At 36.7% G+C, this 12578-nt stretch overlaps 1 protein-coding gene across 16 annotated transcripts in view; it reads right to left on the minus strand.

The window, feature by feature from the left end:
- Positions 1 to 12578, minus strand: part of Mycbp2 (MYC binding protein 2, E3 ubiquitin protein ligase) — a 231364-nt gene that overhangs the window by 191975 nt on the left and 26811 nt on the right. For all 16 annotated transcript variants that reach the window (XM_026788400.1, XM_026788403.1, XM_026788402.1 and 13 more), the window contains exon 3: positions 3135 to 3350. In XM_026788400.1, the coding sequence (XP_026644201.1) occupies positions 3135 to 3350 (216 nt within the window). The remainder of the gene's footprint in view (positions 1 to 3134; positions 3351 to 12578) is intronic.

A 12578-nucleotide genomic window follows, 5' to 3' on the forward strand; every position in this document is an offset into this window, starting at 1 on the left:
GCCACCATCACCCGGCTCAAGAACACAGTTTGAATGAACAAATTATCCTTGAAAAGTTGAAAGAACGCTTTCCCTCTGGGTGTGAAAAGCAGGAAGACTGTTCATAGTGAGCCACTGGCTCATTATGTGACACAGAATAGCAGTGTAGACATCCATAACCCGATAAGCAAATTCTTCTTTTTCTCCCTCTCCACCTCTTCTCCCTCTCATGCCGCCTCTTCCACTTCTTCCCTTTTAAGTTTGTTATTTTTATCATTTGTAAATACTACTACTATTTGCTTTATAGAAACAATCAGAAAAGGCAGACAATGTACTTTGCTTTGTAATGACATAAATATGTATCTCATTTCTGTTTGAGTTTTTTCAAGTATGTAAGCATTACAACTGATTGTAAGACTGCTTAATAATAAAAAACCTGCCATAAACAGATGAAAGAAATAGTTAGTAGGAGAGAAAGAGATCTCAGATGAGAAGAGAAAGCCTCAAGCCTCATAACAGGAGGAACACAACATCTAGGAAGAAAGGGGGAGAAAGAAAATCTGCCTTCAATCCTCATCATGCAGGCCCCAGTCTTCCATTGTGTCTGTCCCAAGGTGATGCCAAAGGCTGCCAAGACTTATCACCTGAAATGCTCACTCCCCACTCATGGCATCGCCCGTGAGGCACTGTGGTTACCACAAATAGGCATCTAACCACTGCTTCCTCTGTCTTCACATCTCTTTCATTATAGGATCACATTGAGTTTCTGGAAGTTCTACTTCCTTGCAATCTGAAGTATTTATTGCTAAATTACAGAATACATAGGGAAGTTTGGCCCAAACGTGACACTTCTAACTACAGTTCTCATTTACTGAAGACTTGATATATACTGGGTACTGTTCTCTTAAACACTCAACATCATTAACTCACTTAATCCTAACTGCAACCCTATGAGGTACATAATACTCTCAATTCATAAATAATAAAGCAGAGATGCCCAGTTACCTAGTATTAATTAGCTAGCAATTTTAATAGTGTTTCAGCTTAATTAATTTGGCTTAATAACTGTGGTTTTTAATCATTATTCCCTGTTTCCAGAAAACAAGTATATATGGGTTTTTTTTTTTTTGGATTGGTTTTGTTTTGTTTTTCGAGACAGGGTTTCTCTGTGGTTTTGGAGCCTGTCCTGGAACTAGCTCTTGTAGACCAGGCTGGTCTCGAACTCACAGAGATCCGCCTGCCTCTGCCTCCCGAGTGCTGGGATTAAAAGGGTGCGCCACCACTGCCCAGCTGAAAACAAGTATATATGGTGGATTTATTACTTCAGGATTTTTTTAAAGATTTCCTTTAAACCCTGTTAATTATGCTATGAAAATGTACAAAATGTCTGAGTCTTTCTCCATTGCTCACTTATTCTAATGTTTTAAAACAGCCTAATAATATATTTTTCCTAATTGTGTAACATTTTCTAATCTAGCTGTTGGTATATTATTCAACATCTGTATTCTTATATGAAAGATTTCTCTAAACTTTTGATTTCACTCCCAATATTGAATTTAATCACCACACTGCATCGAGGTAACCATGATCTTCCCCCAATAGCATATCACTCTTACAAAAAGTATACAACACAAAGTCTCTGGGGGTTATCCTACTTTTTTTTATAAAGCCTCCCTAACTAAGCAGAAGAAATCACAATTAAGAGACCATGGTCTACGCCTTCATGAGGGAAAAGATAATGTATATTCATTTTCGGTTATAAGAAGATGCTGGGACAGCAGTTACAGTTAAGACACCAGGGAAAAGGAAAAAAGAAAGACACAAAGACATTCTAAGAAGGCTGGTCAAGAAGTAAGGAAGGTCACAGAGCCCTCACTCATATGAAACAGAAAGCAAGTCATCTGCTGACTAGGGGGTGATGAACCCAACAGCACAGTCAAGAACAATGCATACTTAGGAAAAGTCACCACAAACCATGCCAGCCCGAGACACAAGCTCCACCTTTCCTGATAGTTCTCGTAAGGCATTCCATGCAAAAACTAGTTAAAAAGATACCTTATGTACTGGTGTGGGGATGTAAATAAGTTTTCAGGACAGTTTTAAAGCACAAATTTAATAGTGTATGGATAATTTTTGATAAAATAATCACTTTTAAGTTACTTTATAAGAAAGCAATACACATGAATCACACACTGAGGTATCATGTTAAAATGTTTGAATTTTCCCCCTTTGTTAGGAACACTATCGTAACTCCGAGGCTGATGACGTGATTCATGGACAGCAATGGTGTTAGATTACAAGAGACTGGATTTGATCCTCATCATTATAAAAGAAGAAAACAAAAACAAAAGAGAGGGAGAGAAGGATGGAAGAAAAGAAAGACTGTATCTTTTATACTGAATATAAACACACACACATACATCATGTGTGATAAAATTAGTCATGAAGTAAACCAATACTTAGTACAAAGTACATTACAAATAGTTTGTTCAGCTAAACTATGAAATAGTCTATATGTTTCTGGTAATAGGAAACAACAACAGAACAGTATGGACTGAACTGTTTCTCATCTGATTTTTCCCCTAGGTCAGGTGAGCAGAATAGCAAAAGTACAGTTACAAGATTAAACAGACTTAAGAAAAGAAAGCTTTGAACTTAGCTGCTGCTAAGGAAACTTTCCAGTTCTATTTCAAGAAAAACTTAAATATATACCCGTTTCTAGGGCTTGCTCTCAATGGGGTACACCTCTAGCTCTTGGTTTGCAATAGATTGTACCTTCCTTTTATGCTCATCAAATTGGGAGGTCACCAGCTCAGTGTTCCTCTTCCATCTGCCACTGTTCCATGCTCCACACAAGTATATCCATGCTACTTACTGCTTTTGTACACTAAACAGCCCTTAGCAAGCCACAACACACTGACCTCACTGAGTGCTTACCGTGGACATCTCACTGAGTCACCAGTGACCAACTTTGTGAGCTAGTTTACAAGTCCCACAGAGCTTTCCTGGTCTACCTCAATCCTATTTTTATCCATAAGCCATGTTATTTTTAGAAATACAATTTTAGAAAAAGCAAGGGATCTCAGGAACGTATGTAAATGTATAATAACCAGAACACTTGTATGTAATGGATCTAAATCAAATTCAGTGCTTACCTTTGGCAGCTTGATAGGGGGCTCTTTGGATTCCTCTTCCTCATCACTGTCTGATTCTCCACTCTGTACAGAGTTCTTGGATGCAGCTGCCAATGATGTTTCCTTTTTCTGCCATTCCAAAACGCAATGCCGTACATTACAGTAAATATTGAAGGCAGAGGGATTGCTATGAAGTTTGATATCTGGTATAATTACTGTATTCTCCAAGTTTTCAGACTGAAATATAAAAGAGAACATTTCTGCTCAAAATTTTTTTCAGATATCATTTCATTATAAATAAAAATGTATAGACAGATTAAACTGACTTTCATATCCTGCATAAATAAAACAAATTTTCTTAAATAAAAATAATTATATTTAAAGTATCAAAATATGTAGTCTGAAAATGACTTCCTTCTTCTATAAAGAATTGGAATGACAGGTAGTGGTGGCACACACGTTCAATCCCAGCGCTCGGGAGGCAGAGGCAGGCAGATCTCTGTGAGTTCGAGGCCATACTGGTCTACAAGAGCTAGTTCCAAGACAGGTTCCAAGGCTACAGAGAAACCCTGTCTTGAAAAACCAAAAAACCAAAAATCAAACAAAGAATTGGGAAAGGGAAAAAGATAATATCTCTCTAAACATGAAATATGTTAAAGTTAAATCAGTATGTAACTTGGGAAGGTCATTTTCGAACTATTAAAAATCAAACAATTATATTAACAATATATTGAAAGTAATACATGACTGGTATTTAACCCAGAAACAATGTTGATATGATAGAAATGCAGTGTAGTTCTCCAAAAGAACAAAATGGAATAAAGTAGTAAACTTAAGATACAATAAATAAAAATGATAAAAAAAATTGACAAAAGCTCAATACCTATATACATTTTTTTTTAAAAAGACACAGCAAAGTAGTAATGGAAAAGGTATATTCTCAACTAGACAAAGGGTAACTATGACATACTCTAACAGATAGGGAAACAGACTAATTGCCTTGCTCCCAAGATTGTAAACACAGCAAACACTCTTGGGAATTCAAGTCAGTGTTGTTATTTCCTAATGCAATAACCTGATAAAAATGGCTAAGGAAAAAAGAAATGTCTTTATTTCCTGAGCCATGTAGACAATTTTCAAAAAATATCTCCTAGAAATAATAGTCAGGTGTAACAAAATAACAGAATACAAAGTATAAAATAAGCAACATCCATACATGAAGAATGAACAAAAGTACTGTTGGGGGCTGGTCAGTAAGTTGGCTCAGTGATTAAGAGCACTTCCTGCTTTTGTAGAGGACCTGGGTTTGATTTCCAGCACCCACATACATACCTGCAGGCAAACAGTAATCCACACAAAATAATAAAATAAACAAAATTAATGCCATTTTAAAAAGAATATACCTGAAGTTTCTGATGAGAAAAACATCTTTATTTACAAAAGTCTATTTACAAAAGACTAGTAAGTATCAGAATGTATACAGTATTCTCAAAACTCAACAATAAAACAAAAGAGAGTTCAATAAGTATATCCTGAATGGAGATGAATAGATATAACACTGAAGACACAAAAGAAGTTTATAAATAAATAAACACAGCATCAATGTCATTAGACCTTAGGCAAGAAGTAAATGAAAATGAGATATAGTACAAGCTATCAGAATCTCTAAAATCGAGCCAGCTAGCAGGTAAGAGTCCTGCTGGCTGGCTGCTCCACCACTGTTTCCAACCCTTGGACACTGTAACCTACAGACTCACTCTGTCACCCAAACCCACTAAACCCTTCACCCTCCCCATGGCCAAACATCCCCCGCAAGAGCAGCAGTACCTAGAGACACAAGCACCACCTGCACCAATTAGAAGAAAAGATGGGTAGACAACAGTGTAAAAAATATATTCAACAACATCAAGACCAATATGGCAACCACCATAACCTAGTGGCTCATCAACAGCAAGAGAACTGAACATCCCAATGCAAATGAAGCAGAAGGTAACGACCTTTAAGATAGCTTTATGAAGATGATAGGTCTTTAAAGAGAAAATGAGAAACTCCTTTAAAGAAATCGAGAAAAAGACAAACAAAAAATTGGAAGAAATCAATAAATCCCTTAAAGAAAGTCAAGAAAAACAATCAAACAGGTGAAGGAAACAGTTCAAAACCTGAAAATTGAAATTGAGGTAATAAAGAAATCAAAAACCAAGGGAATTCTGGAAATGGAAAATCTGAGTAAGCAAATAGGAACTACAGATGCAAGCATAACCAACAGAGGTAAGAGAATCTCACATGTTGAGGATATGATAGAAGAAATAGATCCATCATTAAAAAAAATGGTAAATTCAATAAATTCTTAACACAAAACATCTAAGAAATCTGGGACACCATGAAAAGACCAAACCTAAGAATATGTCTAGAAGAAGAAGAAATCCAACTCAAAGGCACAGAAGAAGAGGAAGGGAGAAACTGATTGGTATATAAAATAAATGAAAAAAGCAAATGTTATTTAAATAAAAATAAAAGAATCTCTAAAATTACCAATAGCATCAACCTTGAAAAGTGGGAAAAGACACATGCAATTACAATGCTAGTCAGTAAATAATAATGATATGGCCACTCTGGAAAAAAAATGCATCTCTTACAAAACTAAACATGTACCCATAAAGTAATCCAGTCATTTCATTTGTCAGCAAACAAGAATAAAAACAAACAAAAAACTTATGTTCACACAGAAACCAGCAAGTTAATTTTCATAGATTTATTCAAAATTAGCTCCAAACTAAAAATAACCCAGATGTCTTTTTCCTGAATGGAATATGACTAATCAGCAATAGAAAAAATGAAGTTTTTTTTTTGGTTTTTTCGAGACAGGGTTTCTCTGTAGCTTTGGTGCCTTCCTGGAACTAGCTCTTGTAGACCAGGCTGGCCTCGAACTCCCAGAGATCCGCCTGCCTCTGCCTCCTGAGTGCTGAGATTAAAGGAGTGCGTAACCACCGCCCGGCAGAGAAATGAAGTATTAATATGTGTGACAAGTTGGATGAACTCAAAGAAATTACATCAATTTTTAAAAAAAAAAACTCAATTCTGTAAGTTTATATACTAGCACATTAAAGTAATATTCTTGAAATAGTAAGACTGCAACCAAGAACAGATCTGTAGCTGTCAGAAGCCAAGAAGATGGTGACACGTACATCTATAATGAACAGCAAAAGGGACTCCTAGGATGGAACTGTTCTGTATCCTAGTCATGGTAACATGATTGAAGAATCGTACATTATTAAAATAACAAATCTCACCAAGCCTATAGACTCAATGTAACACCAATAAAATTATTAAGATTTTTAATAAAAGAAATTAACAAGGATCACCATAATAGTTACGCAGAAATATAAAGGACAAAAAGCAGCTGTTTTAGCCAAACTACCACATAATCAACTTATGAATGGAAGGGGTTTACTTTGATTCATAGTTGTCAAGTTCTCATCTATGAGCATTTACTCGTCTTGCTTTTGGACCAGTGGCAAGGCTGTGTACCATGGCAGTGCATGGCAGCTTCACCCATGATTGGGAAGCCAAAAAGATAAAGATAATGAAGCCAAGGCCCCATAATACACTTGAATGGGCAGATCTCCAGGGGTCTAAGGACTTCTCAGTAATATTCACTTCTCAAAAGTTCTACCACTGTCTAAGAGTGTCAACCTGGGGATCAAGTCTCTTTGAGGTTGGGGGTGTGGTATTTAACATCTGGAAATAGCTACAGAAATTTTAGAAAAAAGACAAAATCTTTTTTTTTTTTTTTTTTTTAGTTTTTCGAGACAGGGTTTCTCTGTGGCTTTGGAACTAGCTCTTGTAGACCAGGCTGGTCTCAAACTCACAGAGATCCGCCTGCCTCTACCTCCCGAGTGCTGGGATTAAAGGCGTGCGCCACCACCGCCCGGCAAAAAGACAAAATCTTAGAAAACATACTACTACTCAATTTAAGACTTAGAAAATAAAGCTAGATATGGTATTGACAGAAAGACACACATGTAGATCAACTAAACAAAACAGATTCCAAAATTATACCCAAAATAAATATGGTTAACTGGCTCTTTTACAAGATAACTCAATGGGAAAACTAAATAAATAAAACCATTTTAACAAGTGAAGGCAGATCAATTAGATAATAATGAGAAAAATGAAGGTTAACACTTAAAAATTAACTAGAAACAGATAATATGTTTAAAGGTATCAGATAAAACCGTAAATCTTTGGATAAACTCTAAAAAATATAATTTCTACAACTTTAATGTAGACCAACACTTTTAGGGAACAACATATATTAACCATATAAAGAATATACTAATCTACCGGGTTAATAAAATACTTGTTCTTCTAAAGCTTAATTTAAAAAAAAAGCAAGTCTTCTAAAGCTTAATTTTAAAAAAAAAGAAGTCTCATCTTCAGGTATAAAAAAACAGATAAGCTAACTCACTTATCTCTCCACCCCTCCAAATCCAACTCCCCAGTCTTGTCCCAAGCACTACAACAGAACCAGGTACAACCTTCCTTTCCCTTGCCCACATCTCCTGTGGATCCCACAGTCTATCACATTCTAACCTCCCCACTCCCACTTAGTTACTTTATCCCAACCCCCAACTGTAGCAGGCACTCCCTTCTAACCAACAGGCCACAGCTGTCAGAAAACAAGGCGGGCTAACAAAAGACCTCTTTTCTCCCCATTCCCTCAGATCCAATCTCATCCTCAAGTGTAGTGGGAAACCCACTGCCATCTCCCTTTCCTCTCCCCAGGAAATCACAAAGACTTTCTCCCAAATCTCCCTTATCCCAACTCATCCCAGCCTGCAACACCAGTAGGCATTCCCTGTCAACACAATAGCAGAGCAGGCCAGCAACACAGTCAACACACTTCAAGTGAAGAAACACAAACTAAGGAACAAAACATACTACTGTAGGACCCAGTCACGACAAGCTCAATAGAGGCCTGAGTCTCAGTAGTTTTACTTAAGGCAATACCTGGTTGCAAGAAAGACCACGAACTGAGACTACAAAGGCACCCACCCAGGAACAGACCATCCAAAGGAAATTCCTAGCATTCCAACCATTGTAGATAGGATCACCTGCCAGCACACACCCATTGCTTTTCACCAGGACACCCCACCCTGCTAATGTAACCATTGGGTTTGGCCATTAAATAATGCCCTCTAGAAGGGCAGGATACCTCCTCTTGCTGCTGCACTGATGAGGCTCCTGCCAGCTTGTTATGTGCACCTAATAAACCTTGCTTGTGCATTTTGGTAAGTCAGTCTCTCTGGTAGTCTTTTGGGATCCCCACAAACTGGGCATAACACACGCACCCAACAAAGCCAAACTCAGAAATCAGCACCTTGACCTATTATCATCCCCAAACCAGATGTAAGCATAAAAGGACAATCAGTAACAGACAGGGCCAGAGTCTAGCTATTATACCACAGCAGGTCCTAAATATTCCAACACAGGAGAAGCACAAGAAAAAGACCTTAAAACTAACTACATGAGGATAATAGAGGTCCTTAAAGATAAAATTAACAAATTCCTTAAAGAAATCCAGGAGAATAAAATTAATAAATCCCTCAAAGAAAGCCAAGGAAACACAAACAGTTAAAAGAGACAAAACTGTTCAAGACCTAAAAATGGAAATAGAAACAATAAAGAAAATACTAAGAGAGCTCTGGAAATAAAAAATTTAGAAATTTAACAGGAAATACAGAGGCAAGCTTCACCTACAGAACACAACAGGTGGAAGAAGTCAGACTCTCAGGCATTGAAGTTACTGTTATGATACAGCATGAGTTGGGATCTTGGCGGGTCCCAGGGTGGGTTAAGACTGCCAGCAGGTGACAGAATATGCCATGCTAACAGAGTTTGGGTATAGAGTTTATTGAGAAGAGGGTATTAAAAGGAGGTTAAGGGGAGGGACAGAAGAGAGATAGAAAGAGAGGAGGAAAGAATGGCAGAAAAGGAGAGAGTGAGCGGAGCTTGTCTCTTAAAGGGACAGGATACTGTCTGTTATGTAGGCAGGTATAACACAGGGCGCAGTCCCAGGGTGTGCCTAGATATTAACAGCTACAATAGAAGAAAAGGATATGTTGGTCAAAGAAAGTGTTAAATCTAAAGAAAATTTCTGACACAAAACATCTAGAAAAGCAGAGATACTATGAAAACGCCAAACCTAAGAATGACAAGAATAGAAGAAGAATCCAGCTCAAAGGTCCAGAAATTATTTTCAACAAAATCACAGAAGAAAATGTTCCTAACCTAAAGAAGGAGATGCCTTTAGAGGTGAAAGAAGCTTTCAGAACACCAAATAGATTGACCAGGAAAGAAAAGTCCCCTCGCCACATAATAATCAAGACACTAAACATATAGAACAAAATAAGAATATTAAAAGTTGCAGAGGAACAAAAACCAAGTAACGTATAAAGGCAGACCTATAGGAATTATACCTGACTTCTTAATGGAGACTTTAAAAGCCAGAAGGGCCTAGACAGATGTACTACAGACAGTAAGGGACTGTAGATGCCAGCCCAGACTACTACGCCCAGCAAATCTTTCAGTTGTCATAGATGGAAAAAATATTTCATGACAAAGTTAAATTCAAATAGTATCTGTCTATAAATCCAGTCCTACAGACAGTGCTAGAAAAAAACTAAGGAGGCTAACCACATCCATGAAAAAGCAGGAATTAAATAGTCTCACAGCAGCAATATCAAAAGAAGAGAAACACCACACACACACGCTACCACCACTATCAACAATAACAAAATAACAGGAATCAACAATCATTGGTCATTGATATTAATCAATATACACAATCTTAATTCCCCCCAAAAAGATACAGACTAACAGAATGGATGGGAAAACAGAACCCATCCTTCTAATGCATATAAGTAACATACTTCAATAGTATAGACAGTACCTCAGAATTAAGGATTGGAATAAGATATTCCAAGCAAATGAACATAAAAAGCAAGCCAGTGCAGCAATTTTATTATCTTATGAAATAGACTTCTGATGTAGGATTCTCCTCTGTATGCTGTGAATATATTTTATTACCATTGGCTAATGAATAAAGCTGTTTCAGCTAATAATGGATTAGTAGAGTACAGTCAGGTAAAAAAAAATCTGAACAGAGATATAGAGAGATAGTAGGCAGAGTCAAGGAAGACACCATGTAGTTGCCAAAGGAACCTTTACAGGTAAGTAAGCCACAGCCTCATGGCAATACACAGACTAATAAAAAGCGGTTAATTTAAGATATAAGAGTTAGTTAATAATAAGCCTGAGCTAATAGGCCAAACAGTATTGTAATTAATATAGTTTCTGTGTGATTATTCGGCTCTGGGTAGCCAGCAAAGCAAGTGCAGACTTCTCTGCCTACAGACTTCAAACCAAAACTAATCAGAAGAGATAGGGAAAGACACTACATACTCATCATCATCAACAACAACAAAATCTACCAAGACAGCATTTCAACTCTTAACACCTACAACTCAAACACAAGGGCACCCAAGTTTGTAAAAGAAACGCTACTACAGCTTGAATCACATACTGACCATCACACAGTGATAGTGGGACCACTTCGATACCTCACTCTCCCCAACAGACAAAGTCATCTGGACATCTAAATAAAGAAATGCTGGAGCTAAAAGACATTACAAAAAAAAAAAAAAATGAGCCGGGCGGTGGTGGCGCATGCCTTTAATCCCAGCACTCGGGAGACAGAAGCAGGTGGATCTCTGGGAGTTCCAGGACAGAACTCCAAAAGCTACAGAGAAACCCTGTCTCGAAAAACCAAAAAAAAAAAAAAAAAAATGAACCTAACAGATGTTTCCAGAACAGTTTTCCCCAATACAAAAGAACAGACTTTCTTCTCTGCACCTCATAAAACTTTCTTCAAAACTGACCACATACTTGGACACAATGCAAGTCTCAACAGAGGAAAAAAAACTGAAATAACATCCTGCATCCTATCAGACACCACAGATTAAAGTAGATATCAACAAAAGAAACAACAGGAGGCTTACAAATTCATGAAAACTGAAAAACTCTCTACCGATTGAAAAATGGGTCAAGACAGAACTAAAAATATTAAAGATTTCCTAGAATTCAATGAAAATGAATACACACCATACCCAAACTTATGGGAAACAATGAAAGCAGTGCTAACAGGAAAGTTCATAGCAGTAAGTATCTACCAAAAAATCTGGTAATCTCATGCTAGCAACTAAATAGCACACCTGAATGCTCTAGAACAAAAAGAAGTAAGCATGCCCAAGAGGAGTAGAGGTCAAGAAATAATCAACTGAGGGCTCAAATCAATAAAATAGAAACAAAAAAAACAAAAACAAAACAAAGAATCAATGAAACAAAGTTGCTCTTTGAAAAAAAAATTAGACAGAAAAATTCTTATCCAAACTAAAAGACAGAGGGAATATACAAACTAACAAAAGCAGAAACCAAAAGGGGGATATAACAACAGATACCAGGGAAATCCACCAAATCATAAGGATGTACTTTAAAAACTTAGACTCCACCAAAACGTAAAATCTAAAAGAAATGGATAATTTTCTGGATAGGTATTACTTCAAAGTTAAATCAAGGTAAGGAAAAAATTTAAACAGACCTATACTCCCTAGCAAAATAGAAGAAGTCATTAAAAGTCTTCCAACCAAAATAAGCCACCTAGCACCAAATGATTTTAGTGAAGAATTCTACCAGACTTTCAAAAATTAGTTAACACCAATATTTTCCAAATTTTTCCATAAAATAGAAACAGAAGGAACACTATCAAATCATTTTATGAGGCCAGTTACCCTGAAACCCAAACCACATGAAGACCCAACAAGAAAACAGAATTACCGACCAATTTCTTTCATGAACATTGATGTAAAAATACTCAATTAAAGACTTGCAAACCAAACCCAAGAGCACATCAAAAAGATCATCCACCATGATCAAGTAGGCTTTATCCCAGAGAAGCAGGGATGGTTTAACATAAAACAATCAGTAAATGTAATTACCACATAAACAAACTAAAAGAATGGTCATTTCATTAGATGCAGACTTCTGACAAAATCCAAAACCCCTTCAAGATAAAGGGTCTGGAGAAATTAGGGATACAAGGGACATAACTCAATATAATAAAGGCAATTTACAGCAAGCCCATAGTCAACATCAAATTAATTAGTGAAATCAAATCAATTTCACTAAAATCAGGAACAATAAAATGTGGTCTACTCTCTTCATACCTATTCAGTATAGTACTTGAAATCTTAGCTAGAGAAAAGAAGACAACTGTAGGAGATCAAGAAGATACAAATTGAAAAAGTCAAATTCTAGTTATTTGCAATTGATATGATCCTATACATAAGTAACCCTAAATAATTCACCAGGGCACTTCTATAGCAATAAACCCTTTCAGCAAAGTAG

The sequence above is a fragment of the Microtus ochrogaster genome, unplaced genomic scaffold (genome assembly GCF_000317375.1).
Source record: "Microtus ochrogaster isolate Prairie Vole_2 unplaced genomic scaffold, MicOch1.0 UNK2, whole genome shotgun sequence".
Lineage (NCBI taxonomy): Eukaryota > Metazoa > Chordata > Mammalia > Rodentia > Cricetidae > Microtus > Microtus ochrogaster.